This window comes from Xenia sp. Carnegie-2017, unplaced genomic scaffold, assembly GCF_021976095.1.
Source record: "Xenia sp. Carnegie-2017 unplaced genomic scaffold, XeniaSp_v1 HiC_scaffold_23, whole genome shotgun sequence".
In the NCBI taxonomy this organism is placed as follows: domain Eukaryota; kingdom Metazoa; phylum Cnidaria; class Anthozoa; order Malacalcyonacea; family Xeniidae; genus Xenia; species Xenia sp. Carnegie-2017.
In genome coordinates, this window is record NW_025813486.1 from 15,932,581 (window position 1) to 15,950,088 (window position 17,508).

A 17,508-nucleotide genomic window follows, 5' to 3' on the forward strand; every position below is an offset into this window, starting at 1 on the left:
CTAGAGTGAAAATTTTTGTATCCGCAAACAATTTGGATGCGTGTGGACGGTAAATCCGGATATTTTTCTAACCAGAATTGCCTAGCAACTGTTATAGCGCAAATTTTCAACATGGTGGCCACTAATACAGTTACCATTGCTCTTTTACTTGGACTTATTTCCAGTCTTGTAACGTGTGTTCAGTTGACCTTAGCAATTTTTTTCTGTACACTTCAACTATTGCAAACGCAAGCTTGATATCCTCAGGCTTATTTCCATGTCTGATGCACGGATCAGACGCTATAAACAAGTAAAACGAGCAGGAAAACAATTTCGTCGTCGAAGATTTTGGGTCCGACCAGGACGTACAAGCGCTTGGTGGGACAATTTTGTCAGGCAAACTGTGATAGAAGAAGAATGGCGTGAAAATTTTCGCATGAGTCGACGTTCTCTCCACGAATTAGCTGACGAACTTAGACCATACATAGAAGGCAAGACAACAATAATGCGGTCCCCAGTAGATGTGGTTAAGCAGGTAGCGGTCACACTCTATTACATAAGTGACGAGGGACGTATGCGAAAAACAGCGAATGCCTTTGGATTATCGTGTCAAGTTGTATCCAAAATAATTCGTAAAGTGTGTAAAGCTATCACGATTCGACTTGGACCTGAATATATTAAACTGCCATTCACAAAAGATGTTGAGAGGCATATCAGGAACTTCCACAGATTGCACGGCTTTCCTCAATGTTTGGGCGCAATTGACGGTACGCATATCGAAATTAGGCAACCAGCATGTAATTCCACAGATTTCATAAATAGAAAAGGACGGTATACATTAAATGTTCAAGCTGCATGTGACTATAAGTATTGCTTTATGGACGTCGTCGTCAAGTGGCCGGGGAGTGTTCACGATGCCCGAGTATTTTCCAACTCAAAGTTAAATTATTTTCTTAAGAGTAGGGAAATACCTCCATGCCCACGACAAATACTTTCAGATGAGAATCCCATTCCAGTATTCCTGTTAGGAGATCCAGCCTATCCCCTTATGCCATACCTCATGAAGGAATACTCAAATGGAGGTTCAACAGTTCAGGAGCAATATTTTGGTATGACCCTTTGCCAATCAAGAATGGTGATTGAATGCATTTGGTCGTCTAAAAGCAAGGTTTGGGGCTTTGAAGAGGGCAATGGACATAAACATTAAAGATATCTCTACTGTTGTCTATGCATGTTTTGTCCTTCACAACTTTGTGAAGTTCACAAAGAGATTATTGAGAAGACAAAGTTTGTTCAGCTATTGATTATGATAGCCACTTTCAGCCAGCACCTAGTCACAACAACTACAGAACAGATTGTAATGAAGCTGAAGGGAAGAAAATAAGGAGAGTTCTCACAAATTATTTTGACCCTTAAAATTATACAGTATTCACTCAGCCAGATTACATGATGTGCTATCTCTTGTAACTTGAAGCAAAATTCTACATGTTAATAAGAGAAAGAGTTAAGTTGATGAATATGCATTAGTATAAATTCATTAGCACAATGCAAAAAACTGCTTTTTAGCTGATTTTACATTACTCAATTAAAAGCAAATTAATGTTTCAAGTTGCATCAAAAATAGCATCATGTTGCAGGCCTTTATGTAGCTAATAACTTTCGTTGTTTTGTCAACTTTTACTGTAATTTTTCTGTTTGAATTGTTTCATCAACACTTAGAGTGAGAAACTTACCATAAACTTCTGGTTGAATTTGCTCCATAAATGTACAGTTAATTATATCATCAGAGTGCATGCAAAATACTAGTAACAATTCAATATACCAGCAATAATTAAATATACCAATAATATTTTATAACCTTATATATCATTTACAGTATGCATCATCTTTAATAAGATGTATTATAAACTTTGAACAAAACCAACAATATTTTCAATGTCATAAATCTCAAGAAATTAATAATATCTAATATATAACATATCTCCTTACTACAGCTTAAAAACTACTCTCATTGTCTGAGTACAAGGACTGAGAGTTCAAAAATTGTCCGCTATGTGCCGCTGGAGTGTTTAGCTGAGAAGCATGTTGTGTTTTGCTGTAGTTGAACATGCTGTAGTTTGCCTGGGGAGCAATGTACTGTGGCTGAATCACACCTGGTGCAGGACACATCATTTGCCTCAATAAAACAAATCCTTCAGATATTGAATCAGTGAGTTTTTCCATGTTACTAGAGAGCTTTTCCATTTGGTTGGAGTAAGCCTTGTCCATGTTGTTATCCATTCTCTCTAGGAGTTGTTTCTTTATTTGAAGTTCTTCATGTGATATGTTAATGAGTTGTGCATCAACAGGCATTTTTCTTTTGAGTTTCTCACTCTTGTGTCCTTGTAATCTTGCATTAAGGAGGTCCCTTCTCTCTTTGACTTGACCCCTGGAAGATGAGCTACTGGAGGTTGAGACATTGTCTGTTGATATGTTAGCATAACTAGTTGCATCACCAGGGCTATTTTCATTTTCTAATTCAGGGCTGATAGTTCCATTAAGCATATAATATGGACTTTCTGGGTTCAAGCTGTGTTCGTCGTCGATTTCAGCGGTCTCGATTCCATCTGCTATCGTACTCGTGGCAGGAGAACCACCCCATATTTGCTCGCATAGTTCAAAGTATAGCAATACTACGCGGCCATGTCCACTTTTCCTACCTGAATCAACAGCTTCCCTGAACTTCTTTCGAACAATTTTTAATTTGGATGTCAACACTGATTTGGAAAGTTCTTCGTTTGGGTGGGGGTAATTTTTCCCCATCATCAGGGCATTTTCCGACGAAGGATACTGCTCAATGAAACGTTTAAAAATGTCATCATAATTGCTTCTGATCGATTCCCAATCGACATTCTCCATAGCGTTGGATGTTTTATATTCTAATGTTACTTTTAGTAAGAGTTCGACCTCATCATCACTCCAAATAAAGGAGTCCGTCTTGCTTTTCTCATTTTTCTTCGATTTCTGACCAAATAATGACATGTTTAATCAGACAAAGCCGAAAAACCTTTAACACTGACCGAATTCACAATTGCTAACCAATTTATCACCAAGTTATAAAATATGTGCACTCTCATAATCACTATCTTCATCCAGACACTCATAGGAACGAATGTAGACTGATCCTTGACCAGAAAGTTTAAGCAAAAGGTTACCAGTCATTTCCACTCATGGTGCAAGGTTTGGTTTGATGAGTTTGCCATAAGATGCCTAATGTAAATTTACATTACTGTTAGTAAAGATTCAGTCAAACAAATGGAGAAGTTCATGATCCATTCCAAATTTGCTTTCACAGAAATGCTACTCAACTGAAATGTCCGTAGAGATATTGAACCAAAAAATTTTTTCGTTCTATAGTTATAATTAAATGAAACAGGCATTTTCTGATAATTTGATGTACAGATAACCATTTCATTGCAGTCATATGGTATATTAAAAGCATTTTCAACTTACTTTCATGTACTTGAAACATAACAGCAAATACTTAGGAAATGCCTCCGCAATTTTACGTGTTAGTATTTGTGTATCCCACTAACGTTGAAAAGGAAAGCTGAGCACCACAAAGCCTTTACTATCCAACATAACTCTTGTGGAATGCGTGGGCACAGTTTCTTCTTCTGGATTGGGGATAAGAACCAAGTCTCACTACGCGCTTTGAATATTTATTGTTTCTACAAGCACTGGTGCTTGACTTTTTTCTACCAGTGGCGGCCTGGTAAAAATGCTGTTCTCTTCATCCTGTGCGGGACACCGATGTTTCAGGGGATGCTTGAGGCCTACGTAGGCTTGGAAACTGTCGATAAATTTCCTCTGGGACGCTCGTACTTGTAGTTGCATTAGCCGTTGAACTACTATTTCGTGACATTGCAACGCTTTCCCTTCCAAATTGAGATATACTAGGAGTCCTAGCTATCCTTTCTAGGTTAGAAATTCTTTGTAACGCCTTATTTAACGCATCTTCCATGTCTTTCTCCCCACAGCACACGTGAAAACAACACAGATATCAGTATCAAGTTATCAACTACATCGCGTAAATTATCATGCATAAATTTGCATTAATTAGAACCAATTTTTAAAGTTTAGCAAATATTTTTAGTTTAGAATTACAATTTGCAGTTTCGCACATTTTTTTTCAAATTTAGCATATAAATTAAACGAGTTTGAAATATGATTTTAAAGTTTGAAATATGATTTTAAAGTTCCGAATTAAAAATCAAACAATCGATAATTTTTCAATATTACGCAAATATTGTCCCGTTTCGTGCCTCATAGAAAGCTTTCAAGATGGCGGTTCTTCTATTTTAGGCAAAATACATCAAAATTAAAATTGTAAACAATTAAACGGACGCGTTTTTTTGCTTTTATGTTAATTCAAACCTTAATATCTCGTGTAAAATGATATCAAAACGAATGAATTCTGCACTATCTGAAAGATCGTTTTTTAAGCTATAATTTGTTGGTAAGTTTATTATTTACGTTGTGTATATCCAAAGTTATGATACAATGAACTTCGTAGGTCTTCAAAGACAGAAAATTACTAGGGACCATCGCCAGAGTAAAACCCAATGTTAACTACTGTTACGAACGTCCCGAGTAATAATAAAACGGTCGTTTTGGTTCAATTGCTCGTAACAAAAGAAATAAAACTTTGTGGAGAAGTTGTTATCAATTTTTAAGATATTTATTCAATACACTAATAATTCTGATACAAACGTTATAATATAAATGTTAAGTGTTCAAACTTATGTAGGACAACTGCTTTAGTGACTCTTTCGTTGATGGATATTATGTTCTGGTTTCTTTAGTTCTTTTGTATAGGTTCATTTTCTTTTATTTATCTCTTTTCGGGTTTCTCGTTTAACTTTTACTTGTGACTTTCCTTTGATGTGGACTTCTACTGAGTACCAACATGACTAAAACTTTCTTTTCTCTACTTATAAGTAAGTGATCGTACAATGATGTAGGATTAACCGCTTGTGCATAGACTGTCGTCAGTTGATTAACAACGTCCTGTTTTCTGTGGTCTATGCGTAAGCTTTTCCTGTTATTGTGTTAAATTCATCCTTTTGTAATACACCTCTTCCAACTCTGCCTTTGTAAATATCACACTATTTAATTTCTATTGCTTACTTCCGTTTACTTATTTCATGCGTTGTAAATATATGTGTATGTTTGGTTTTAAATATCATTCTGTCTGAGGATGACTTTGAAATAAAGTCGAAAATTTACAGTTTACTTCTCGTCTTGTTTTGATTCATATTTTGCAATCTCAAGATGTCTTGTTTCTTCGGAATTTGGTTTATATTATATCATGACAATGTTTTCATTAATAATAAAAACTGCTGTTCATTCAATGTTGAATGCCACATCAGTCAAATGAGCCAAGATTTATCATCTTGAATGAAAGGGACAGGTCCTCCAAAAAGTATGAAAAAGTTTATTTGGTGGTAAAACTTGTTGAAGAGTGGTGTTCTTCCGTCTCAATGTCTCAAGAATTATTTAAATGTGCATCCTAACTGTAGCTATATTTTTGCTGAACTTTTTCTTTCTGTCAGCACGAGCCATATATTGTTTAGCAAAAGTTTCTCAACCCAAAAGTACAAAAGATCTTCTTATATGTCAAACTTGACTCACAGAGCAAATTTCCCTTAGCACATAAAAGCCAGGCTCGTTGTGCTGTGATAATTTTTGGCAAGATTCCATCAATCATAGCATTCATCATACACATTTTATCTCTCATCCATCTTTGCATAGCTGAACAACACAGCAGATACTTTGCTAACCGTTTTTTCTATTGTATTTAATGATTACAAAACACCATCCTCTTTTCCCCGCCCAGAGAAGTACCAAGTCCAGAGTGTAAATTTCGCTTAAAACACAATCGTTTTCGAAAACATAGTGCATAACGGCATAAATCTTGGCAATGATCGTTCGCATTCGCAAGTCGCTACTTTACTTAACAAACGTTTGGATTACAAAATCTCCATTTCTTTTTTGTATTTCCTTATGATTTTAGCAACAATGCGGCAAATTCGATTCTTGTACGAGCAATTTTTAAATGAAAACGAACGCCGATATTTTACAGGTATCGTAATAATTTTGATGTCAAATTGATTTAACCTGTTTTATCCATGACAAATATTTGAAATAAGTAAAAGGTCGCTAAAATGCCTTAAATATTCAAAAATCCTTGTTTGTAAACTGTTATGATATACTCATGTTAGATTTGTTTACATTCATATGCAAATTGTTATAGAATCACGTGATATGTAAATTACCTCGTGGTATGTAAATCAATTCATTAAAAAGTTCAAGTCGATATCACAACATGGTGTCAGAATTTGTGGATTTTTAAGCCATTTTCTCAATCAAATACCGCTAGAAACAAGCTTTAAACATATCAATGGATAATCTACGTGGTATACCGTTTCCGTCAATGGATTGGACAGCCAGAAATCTTCCAGAAACCTTCAGAAAGTTCAAGAGGAATTGCGAAATCGTGTTCGATGGACCGTTAAATGATCAAACCGAAGCCGTAAAAGTAAACTATCTCAGACTCTTTCTTGGTGACGAAGGACAAGACATAATCAATGGATTGGACCTCACAGCCGACGAAGAAAAGGAGCTTGACAGCTACTGGTCGAAACTTCAACAATACGTGCGACCGAAGACAAATTTTCGCGTGGTCCGAGCTCAGCTCCGTGAATCAAAACAAGCGCCAGATGAGACAATCGACAGTTTCATGACAAGAGCCAGAATACTCGCTGATGATTGTGAGTACAAAGACAAAGAAGAACAACTAATCGACACACTTATATTTGGAGTTAATTCAAACGAGGTCCGCAAGAAATTACTCACCAAGGATAGCTCTTTGAAGCTCCACGACGCCATGAAAATAGCTCGCGCCGAAGAAGCATCACAGAAACACGTGACCGCCCTCCAAGAAACTAAAACAATAAGCGCTGTACAATCTACTCCTAGAAACCAAAACCGTCAATATCATCAACGTAGCCAAACAACTCAGTCCCAAAAGCCACCGTATCGCCCAAACGTCAGACAAAATGGATGTCTCAACTGTGGTCGCGACGATATATGTCCACCCTGGAAGGCCAATTGCAACTTCTGCGGAAAACGGGGACATTGGGAAAAAGTTTGCATCACAAAGCAATATCGCCAGATGGATAGGAGCCAGCAGAACCCTAGACGCGAATCATCAGCCAAAACACATGTCAATTCCTTAGAATACGCCGGAACGTCATGTGATGACTACAACGACACAATTGATTTCACCTTTGACTCCTTAGAGTACTGCGCCTTAAAGGGAGAGGAACTGTTCTCTACTGTCAGAATTCACGGAGAAAGAGGACCGTGTAATCTCCGCTGCAAGGTGGACACCGGAGTGCCTACCAGTGTGATTTCAAAGAAAATCTACCGTGAGCTATTCCCTAACGATTTTGATAATTCTGGAAAGCTTAAGCCAGAAACAAAGATTATGCCTGCCCAAGTCAAAGTTAAGACATACGGTGGTTCAGAACTACAACACATTGGGTATTTCACCACAACCATACGCCATGACCGAGAAACTGCGCAAGCCCAGTTCCTTGTGACAGAAACTAACGATACCCCTTTGCTTGGTCTACCTTCTCTACGCCAGTTGAGATTGATCAAAGAGAGCTGTAACACAGACTGCACCTTGTGTAATAGCCAAACAGACATATGCCAGATTAAGACCCAACAAAAGCCCATCCAGATTTCAAAGGACTCCCTTCTTAAGCATTATCCTGAATGCTTTAAGGAGATTGGAACACTTCCAGGAAAATACAAGATACCCATACGAGATGATGCTATCCCGTGTAAGGACGCCCCAAGATCCGTGCCAGAAAGTCAGCGTGAACCACTCCGCAAGGAACTTCGACGCATACAAGACATCGGTGTCATAGAGAAAGTCGACGGACCCACAGACTGGGTTAGCAGCATCGTGGTAGTGCCAAAGCCAAACGGCGATGTAAGGATCTGCCTGGATCCTAAGCGACTCAACGATGCGATCAAATGTGAGCACCACTACATCCAGAAACTTGAAGACGTGCTACCCCAACTCAGTAACGCCAAAGTCTTCAGTAAACTTGATGCCAGATCTGGGTATTGGAACGTGGTCCTTGAAGAATCAAAGCTCTTGACAACCTTCAACACTCCCATGGGTCGCTATTGTTTCAAGCGCCTCCCATTTGGTTTGGTATCTGCACAAGATATCTTCCAGAGAAAGATTGACGAAACATACGACGGATTGCCAGGAATCATCTGCATCGCCGACGACATCGTAGTTTACGGCAAAGACGACAGGACACATGACGAAAATCTTTTGCGAGTGATGGAGAGAACCAAAGAACGTGACCTGTCTCTCAATTATGACAAATGCCACATCAAGCAGAGCAGCATTGGCTTCTACGGACACATCTTGACCAGCGAAGGAATCAAACCCGACCCATCCAAGGTATCTGCCATCAAAGATATGAAGCAACCTCAGAATGTGAGCCAGTTGCTATCATTCCTGTCATCAGCCAAATACCTTGCTCCATTCACCCCAGATCTATTTGATCTCTGTGCACCACTCAACAAACTCACTCGAAAAGATGTTGATTTCCAGTGGGGACCTGAAAATCAGGAAGCTTTCGAGCGAATCAAAGACAACATCGCAAATGTTGGAGTCCTAGCTTATTTCGACCCGACAAGGCCTGTGACAATCCAGTGTGACGCATCAACGGAAGGACTCGGAGCCATACTCTATCAAGACAACAAGCCAGTAACAGTTGCCAGCAAGACCCTAACGAACACAGAACAGAACTATAGCAATATCGAGCGAGAGATGCTTGCCATAGTCTTCGCTTTGACAAGATTTCATCACTACACGTATGGACGCCACGTATTAGTGGAATTAGATCACAAACCCTTGGAATCAATTACTAAGAAACCAGTCTCAACTGCAAGTCCCCGGATTAAGCGAATGCTACTCAAGATCCAACCATATGACTACACTGTGAAATATGTTCCTGGAAAACAATTGCCAGTTCCCGACATGCTTTCAAGATCACCACTTCCTGGACCAGAGATACCTCAACTAGACGTCAGCATCGGATCTCTTGCACACATGACTACGAGCGGCTCGAAAAGTCAAGATTGCAACACATCTTGATCCGTTACTTCAGAAACTTACACACCAAGTCATGGTAGGATGGCCTGAGCATCGCCAAAACTGCCCCATCGACCTTCACCAGTTCTGGAATTTCCGTGACGAGATAGCTGTACATGATGGTATTCTCATGAAAGGTGATCGTGTAATCATCCCAAAGACATGCCAAGCCGAGATACTTCACCAGATACACACAGGACATCAAGGAATCGAGAAATGTTGACTACGTGCTAGACAAGCTGTCTACTGGTATGGCATTGACAAAGACATCGAGGACATGGTAAAAAGATGTGCTTCCTGCCAGCAACACCAAACTTCAAATCCTAAGGAAACGATAATTCAACAAGAAGTACTGAAACCTTGGGAAGTCGTGTCATCAGACTTGTATCACTGGAACAATGCTAACTACCTGTTACTTGTCGACTACTATTCCTCATACTTTGTTGTGAGGAAACTATCCCTATATTTTTAATCCAAGGTCGTAACTTCCACACACCAAAATTTTACAAAATGTCACAAAGAAAATCAAAATATAAGGAAAATATCTTACAAAAAGGTATCTCAGAGAACAATTGTTTGATATACAATTACAAGTTTTGTATTTTTTAAAACAAAATTCACGTCATTACTTCTAAGAATAAATGAATATTATAAAATACAGCGTCTACTTATATGACGTCCATATTGTCATTAGAAGCCAATGTTGCTTGTGAGCAACACATTTATGTCACGATCGTTTCTACAAGTATGTTACAGTAAATCCTGAGTTTCAATATGTCTCAATAATTTTTAGATATTTATCATTCTTTGCTATGTATAAAATTCCCATAAAATTTACACATAAAAGAGAACTAGATGAAATTTTCTTACCTTACACACACTCTAACACTGACTTGTTGATGCAGCCATTTTGACGACATATAGAATCCGTAATATTTAGCCGAGCACCATTTTTTAGGGCTGGGGACAAGTTTTGGATGTTGTTCAGCAGCAACATTGGCTTGGAATGGGAAAATTTTGTATGTAAGAACAAAGACAGGTAATATATTCAATGTTGCTCAGGAGCAACCGTGGCCCCTAGAGGGATATTGTTGGTCAAGTTTATCTAAATCTCCGGAAAATAGTGGAAGAAACAACAGGTCTTGAAGAGATCATTTCTGTTTGCCTGTAACAACAGTTGGACTTAGATCAGCAATAGACTCAAGCCGCTCCACATTGCATGGCAACCTTTGCTTCATTTGCCTGAGAAACTCAACCAGAAATTGTTGACATCTAGATTTGATTACATCAACCTTTTCAGAAGTTAAATTTGATTCTGCCAATGCCACTTGAAATAAAATACCAAAGTGAACCGCAGAAAGAGGCAAATGATTTCTCTCATCCTCTATGTCGTACGTGAGAGTGGAGCACCATGTTGTAAAGGTCACAGGCTTCATAGTACGGAAAAGAAACGCTTTGTACAAACTCATAACATCAGTGAGGAATTGCAGCAGAATCTGACTGAAACAGCTTATTTACTCGATTTAATTCATTAAGGATAGGCTGCAGAAAAATTAGATATAATTTATTCTCCATGTCACCATACATTTGAAAAAGTAATTCTGCAGTGTAATTGCGATCTTCATCTTTGGCAAGCTGAAAGTGTAGTTTCAGTTCGTCAAACTGTTGGAGTATTCGGTCAACACATGCAGAAATAGATAGCCAATGTGTGTTGGAGATCTTTAAAATCTTCAAAGGTGCTTCCCCACGTTGATAGCTGAATAGATCTGGCAATACTTTCGTTGGCTAGAAGTGCTATGATAAAACCAGTTGTACGTTTCTGACACCATGAACTCCACATTCCGTGGCATTACTTTAAGAGCATGTGAGGAACAAAGTTGGATAGAATGACAAATGCATCTTATATGTATTATGTTAGGGCATAGTTCACGAAATTTTGTGATTACAGAATTGTTCCTTCCACACATTGTGTTGCACCCATCAGTGGCCAAGCCTATACACTGCTTGATATCAAGTTCCTTTGCTCTCAAAAATTCAATTATTGCTTGAAAAATGGCCTCTGCCGTTCCTGATTCAATAGACAAAAGTCCAAGGAAGCTTGTGAGAATCTGTTGTTTGGCTGCGCTAATACTTAACCATAATGCACAGTTGTTTTTCATTGCCAATGTCAGTGCTTTCATCTATAATAAGTGAATAAGGGATATCGGCCAATTCTTGAAGTAGCTGTTTTAACATCGCTGGTCCTAACACACATTTAATCAATGCAGTACACTTTGTTCTGTGGAGTTTAACATCGTTCCCTGAGACATCTTTAAATAACTCGCCACAGTGTTTAAGCTAGAATGACACGCGATGTGGGCAGCGATCTTTATCTCAGTAACTTTTAGAGAATTGTCTACTTTTTTACTTTGACAACCTAACTCAAATAAGGTTCTTGAACTGGAAAAAGGTTGCTTGTTGTGTTTATGTTTCTCAGTTTTTGCATGAGAAACTAGATCCCCATGATGTGCTCGAATTTGAGTTTTGCGGTACTTACAATATGCTTTTTGGTCGTCTCCTGGTACACTCAAAATCCATTCTTTCAAGATTTCTTCCTTTTCCCAGTCTTTACAATACTTTTTATGGTATTTTGCCCACTTTCCCATGTTATATTAGCACAATTGCTGTTTACCATGACAAAAACAAAAACACATGGAAGCTAGATCATCAAAATTTTTTCCAGCCCAAAAAATCGTGCAAAAAGTTATTACCAGCCCAAAAACCAGCAACCCGCAGCCTCCCAAAATTTCCCGCAAACAGGCTTATAAACCAGCCCAATTGGGCGGGAAAACCGCCCATCTGGCAACACTGGTCTTAGATAATGTTGGCTCGGAATGGACAACCTTATCAATGGCGTGGATCATAAACTAAGAATGAGAGTGAGTATTTTATTAGATAAACAAACGAACAAAAGTAACTGCGCTTAAAATATTGCTCATAATTAATGCCATAATATAATTTTAGATACCCCAGAGCTGTAGCTTACAAATGGCTTATAAATTGGTCATGTGGTGTGCTTGGATGGTAAGACACAAGCAGGGGCGGATCTAGGATTTTGGATACCATAGGCAAAACATTATGACGTCATTCAGTGCTAAACCTATGACGTCATACTTTGCAAAACATACTACACTATTTATGCTTTCGATAAATTGTTTAAATCAAACATTCTAATCATTCAGCTATGCAGAATCTTGTAGATCTCAATCGTATAAATACATAAAAACATTGTATATTTATACTTACATATCACAAGGTCGTTGATTTTCACTATTCAGAATATTGAATGCACACAAGACTGTTTCGCCCCATATCAGGGCTCATCAGCATGCCTAGGAACACTTTAACGCAAAACAAAAAATCGTGATCCGGCATGGACAGCCCTGTGAGAGCCGAATTAAGCAGACTGGTTATGGCGCCAGAAGTTCGCCTACACACCTTTGAAAAGGAGTTTGGTTAGAAATGGGTGACTATATGGGATATTTCATGGATGTGATATTGCTCAATTTTTCACACCATCCCAGTCAATTCCAACCCTTTACCCCCACCTAAAAATGAGCACTCTGGTTTTGAAGCGCCAGAAACTCGCCTTTCACACCTTTAGCAAATAGCAAAAGGAGTTTGGTTAGAAATGGGTGACTATGTGGGACATTTCATGGATGTAAGATTGCTCAGTTTCTTACACCATCCCAGTCAATTCCAACCCTTTACCCCCCACCTAAAATGTGCACTCTCATTTGCCAACAAATGAGTAGAATGTAAATGTAATGTAATAGTCAAAATAGAGCTTTGTATAAAGAGTCTTTGTGAAGACTAAAATTTGGTGTAAGGAAAAATTATTCTATTTATGCTTAACAATTTTGTGAAAGTAAATTTATGTCGACAACGGCCGAGTACCATACACGTACTCAGCAGTTTTAAGATTGGAATGTATATAGGGAAAAAAACCTTTATCGGGCGAGCTATTAGTTTGATGCAAATTCTATTGACGTTACTATTGTGTACAACGCACAATAAATGGTTAACATATGGACATTTCAACAAAATAAAAAACTAGGATATGAATAAATTCATGCAAATTTTAGCCTTGTATTTCCAACAGCAAAAGTATTAATAACCTCACCAATATCTGGTACAATTTCCTGATGAATTTGCATCAAGGCCAAACCATTTAAGCGTTCCCCAACCATGGTACTTCGCTGATAGTTTTTAAGTGTCCTAAGGGAAGAAATAGATCGTTCACATTCACAAGAGGTAATGGGGAGCGTTCCTAAAATACGTAGTAAAATTTTAATGTTTTCAAATCCGGCGAAATGAACAGATTTTAAAGTCTGGGCAATGTTATCAGGAAGGAGGCCGCAGTGGGTCTCCCAATAAGTGTACCACAACCTAAGTTCAGCATCTAAGGCCAAAGGATTTGGCAAATCATCATAATAAAAGTTAGCCACAGTTTTGAATGGCTCTTTCCAATCCACCCCATCTCTTGTCATGGACATCATTTTCGTCAGTACAATGCTAAGGCCTTTATAGACATTCACACTCTCAAGGTCGAATTGTGATTCTAAAGAAGATTGCAAATGATCTAGTAGAGGAAGAGTAATTGCACGTTTATAATACTCAGAAATGGTTGTGTGGGGAATATTTTCCCTGGTCGTTTGTTTGCGCACTGTTCTTGGTTTCCATTCTTCAATGCCAACTTTTGCTGCCAGTTCAAGCGTCATACCAGGTGTCATGATAAAAATCAGAGGAATTCCTCATGTTCACCACCTCAGTTTTCAAAGTTGAAATTAAATGAATACCATCCATTATATCGATACTCTTACCCTGTAATAACTGTGTTACTGGAAGAGTTGAATCAAGAATATTTCTCGTGATAACTAAAGCAACGACGAAATCAAACCTGTCAATAAGTTGAAACAAAGATGAGGCATCAGACTGAAGCGACGGTTTGAACTCACCATCTAGATTTTCAGACATATCGTTAAGGGTGGTGTATACAGGTACAAAAGCTCTTGGAATGTATCTAAACCTTCGATACGTTCTACCCATCTAGTTTTGCAAACGTCTGTTAATCTAGTCTTTTCGAGTTTGTTTCTGAATTACGTATATGTTTTTCAAAGGGAATATTGCGAGTTTGGGAAATTTTAATAAAATTAGTGGCATTGTTAACATGTTTCAACATATCATTGACAACACGTATACTCAAAGAATCGCAAATGGATAAGTTTAACCTATGACTATAGCAGTGTGTATAAAGAGCCTTTGGGTTAAGCTTTAAAATTTGAGCTGCTAGACCATTAGTGCAACCAGCAACTGAACCAGCCCCATCATAACCTTGCCCCCTACAATCATCTATTGATAAAGTCAGTTCCTTTAGAGCCTCTAAAAGTAGCTTGGCAAGTTGAGCACCACTTAGTCCCCACTTACAAAAAGAAATGAAATGAATTCTTCCCTGATATTCATATCGGTATCAACAAAGCGCAAAACAAGAGACATTTGTTCTTTATGTGAAGAATCAGATGCTTCATCAGCAATAACAGAAAAAACTTACTTTTTGATATCAGAAATAATCTGATTACTGATTACCTGGCCACAACATTTAATGATTTTATTTTGACTTGTTTTAGAAATATAACTTCTATTCTTACCACAATTCTTTAAATGATTTTCTAAAACTTTATCCCCTCTCCTAACTCCATAATTGAGTGTTTCAATGAAATTACCAACCCCTCCAGATGAATAACAACCAACAGTAGGGTGATACTTGGAATCATCACGATGCCCACGAAGAGGTAAACCTAGACGTCCACAAAAAATGACAGAATCAATAATTGGAGATAGTATTTCCCATTCTGTTCTATTTCTTTCTTGATACCAGCATCCATGATCATCTCGATAGGCTGCAGAGTACCTGATATTTGGGAACGCAAAGCATCAAAATTGGTGATGTGGATGCATGCAAACCGACTTCCCTCCTTTACTTTTTCCAGCATGTTGAGTGAAAGAGCATTTAGCATTCTTCCAATCTTGAAGAGGTTCAGTAAACAACTTTTTTACTTTACTGGCCTTGCCTGGGAATCTATTGCCAAACAACACACACGATAGACAATACGCACCATTTTGTGAAGGTGAATAGCAAAGCCATTCATGCTGGTCTAGCCAATCATGCCTAAATGATCTGCCATTAGATTTAGGAAAATGATACTTTTTATCTGGTTTATATACATTTTTTATCAAATGACATATTTCAGAATTATCCATACCCTTAACTTTCTCCCTATACAAGGAAACATCAAAATTATGGGTTAAAACAGCAGGTTGCATATCACCAGAAGTTGGAATACCAGGCAATAGTTCCTGGGATGATGTGTGAAGCAAAAGACTATTGGCTTTATTTAATGTCTGAGCAAGAGCTGCAGCAGAAGAAAAACTCTCATTGGGCATCCTTTTAAAAGTTGGTTGGGCAGCAGGCCTATTAGTTGAAGTAAAAAAATTTGAAATGTCAACTGTTTTTGGTGCAATATTTGGAAAAATTTTGACAAATTTTCGTTTCTCTGTTGTTGAGCTGCTAGAATTAGACTGTGTACAGGAATTAGACAATTTTCGCTTCAACCTGTGGGCATGGAAAATGAGAGGCACAAAATGATTAGACTGAAAAGTCTCACCTGGTTGTACAGATCCTTCATGACAAAACAAAATATTAATAGCATCCAAACCTCTTTGGCTTAATAACCGGGCTGAACAATACGATTAAATAACAATTTATATCTACTTTCACCAGAATCAGGATAAAAGTATGAATTTTTCTACCTAAAACAGAAGATAGGCCCAAAATACAAAGAAAAGATGACCATTTCTGGTCATTACAATTTAAAATAGCCTCCTGTTTTACCAGTTCATCTGTTGTATATCCAGTGTCTAAACATTCTTTAGACACTGACAAAGGCAAAAGATTGTTTAAGCTTTGGGCAAAGTAATCACTGTGCTCACTTATAACAGACAAAAAGCATGGGTGTTGAGCATAAAAGCAGCATGAATAAATAGCTCAAGCGATGTTAAAATTCAAAGTAGGGACCAATGCATTGTTACCTACCAGAACTAGGAAGCTGAACTGTAGAGGCAATTGCCAGAAGCTTCAGATCTTAAAAATATTCAAGAAAAGAAATTAATATTTTGTTTGGTAGATTGATTGCATTGTATGAATGAATTGCTGACTGTAGACAAAGATATAGCCTAGCGAAATTGAGATTTAACCATTTTACACGTATATATAAATACTACAATACGATATATATAATTATAATATATTTACCTTATTGCAGTACAAGTCTTTCCGTCATGAGCGTGCTTTGGCACATATATTTCAGCTCCAAAATTTCGACACAGAGTATGGTCGGGGTCATAAATTCTATCTAACAGCTGCTCGTTAGTAAACATAGGTCGAACGTCGACCAATAAACGAGAATAAAGCTCATTAAGGCATTTTAAATCGTTTTGGCCAACGCAGACTGAGCAGTCTCGTATAAATTACCACAACACAATGAAGACATTATAAAATATCACAAAACCGTAAACTGAGCACAGAGGCTGTTCAGAAACAATACGAGTGTATGTTAATTTTCAATTGCCTAATTTGCCTAGCTCAACTATGCTTATCAACAGCAATGATTGGTTGGAATTGCTCAAGTTAGGCAAAAAATTGACCAATGAAAGCATACGGTTGCAAAAATTGCCCAATCAGAATACCTATACACGATGTCAAGTTAGGCAAATTCATCTTGTTTAGGCAAATTGCTAACAACCAATCAAATGGCTAGATCGCCTTCTTGACTTAGGCAAAATGGCTGCTTTGCCTAACGACACGGAGCTTTATAGATAATCATACGCATCTGGACTACGATTCATATCAAAATTACGTCATTTAATTGCACAACATTTCTAAACAAAAGTCAGATGATTTGACTGCGATAAAGTGCTATTCATAGTTTCATAATTCGATAAATTCGTATCGAATCTAAGTCGAAGTATATTTTGGTAATTTCACCATAGGCACTTGCCTATGGTGCCTACCCCTAGATCCGCCCCTGGACACAAGACCTTTGCTATCTTGTGTTTACCATATTATCAGAAAGAATTTCCCAACTGCCAGCACAAAGGGTTAAATGTCAGCTGAGCAACGCTTATGTGCCATTACGTACAATAAGAACTCAATACATACATGAACAATTCTACCAAAGTTCACAGTTTAATTCCAGGATATTGAT

The 17,508-nt window shown here is 37.8% G+C and overlaps 2 protein-coding genes across 6 annotated transcripts; one reads left to right on the forward strand and one right to left on the reverse strand.

Moving 5' to 3' along the window:
- Nucleotides 1-256: 256 nt before the first annotated feature.
- LOC124449229 (putative nuclease HARBI1) lies at nt 257-1,186 on the forward strand. Its single transcript, XM_047000169.1, has one exon. The coding sequence runs from the start codon at nt 257-259 to the stop codon at nt 1,184-1,186; it is 930 nt and encodes a 309-aa protein (XP_046856125.1).
- Nucleotides 1,187-12,419: 11,233 nt separating this feature from the next.
- On the reverse strand, nt 12,420-16,734 carry LOC124448817 (52 kDa repressor of the inhibitor of the protein kinase-like). Of its 5 annotated transcripts, XM_046999790.1 has the most exons (3): nt 16,557-16,734; nt 13,368-13,462; nt 12,420-12,585 (listed from the first exon to the last, which is right to left on the reverse strand). In XM_046999790.1, exons 1-3 carry the CDS (start codon nt 16,679-16,681, stop codon nt 12,515-12,517), a joined length of 291 nt encoding a protein of 96 aa, XP_046855746.1. In that variant the 5' UTR covers nt 16,682-16,734; the 3' UTR covers nt 12,420-12,514. The 5 variants fall into 5 exon arrangements, 3 of the variants coding, with proteins under 3 accessions (XP_046855746.1, XP_046855747.1, XP_046855745.1); XM_046999791.1 differs by lacking the exon at nt 16,557-16,734 and having other exon boundaries at nt 13,368-13,767; XM_046999789.1 differs by lacking the exon at nt 16,557-16,734 and having other exon boundaries at nt 12,420-12,682; nt 13,368-13,756.
- Between the last annotated feature and the right edge of the window lie 774 nt (nt 16,735-17,508).

Coding starts and splice junctions, on each gene's coding strand:
- LOC124449229 (XM_047000169.1), top strand. CDS start 257: ATGTCTGATGCACGGATCAGACGCTATAAACAAGTAAAACGAGCAGGA.
- LOC124448817 (XM_046999791.1), bottom strand. CDS start 13,743: ATGATGTCCATGACAAGAGATGGGGTGGATTGGAAAGAGCCATTCAAA. Junction 12,586..13,367: donor GGAAATTGTACCAGATATTG/GTGAGGTTATTA, acceptor TTTGCGTTAAAG/TGTTCCTAGGCATGCTGATG.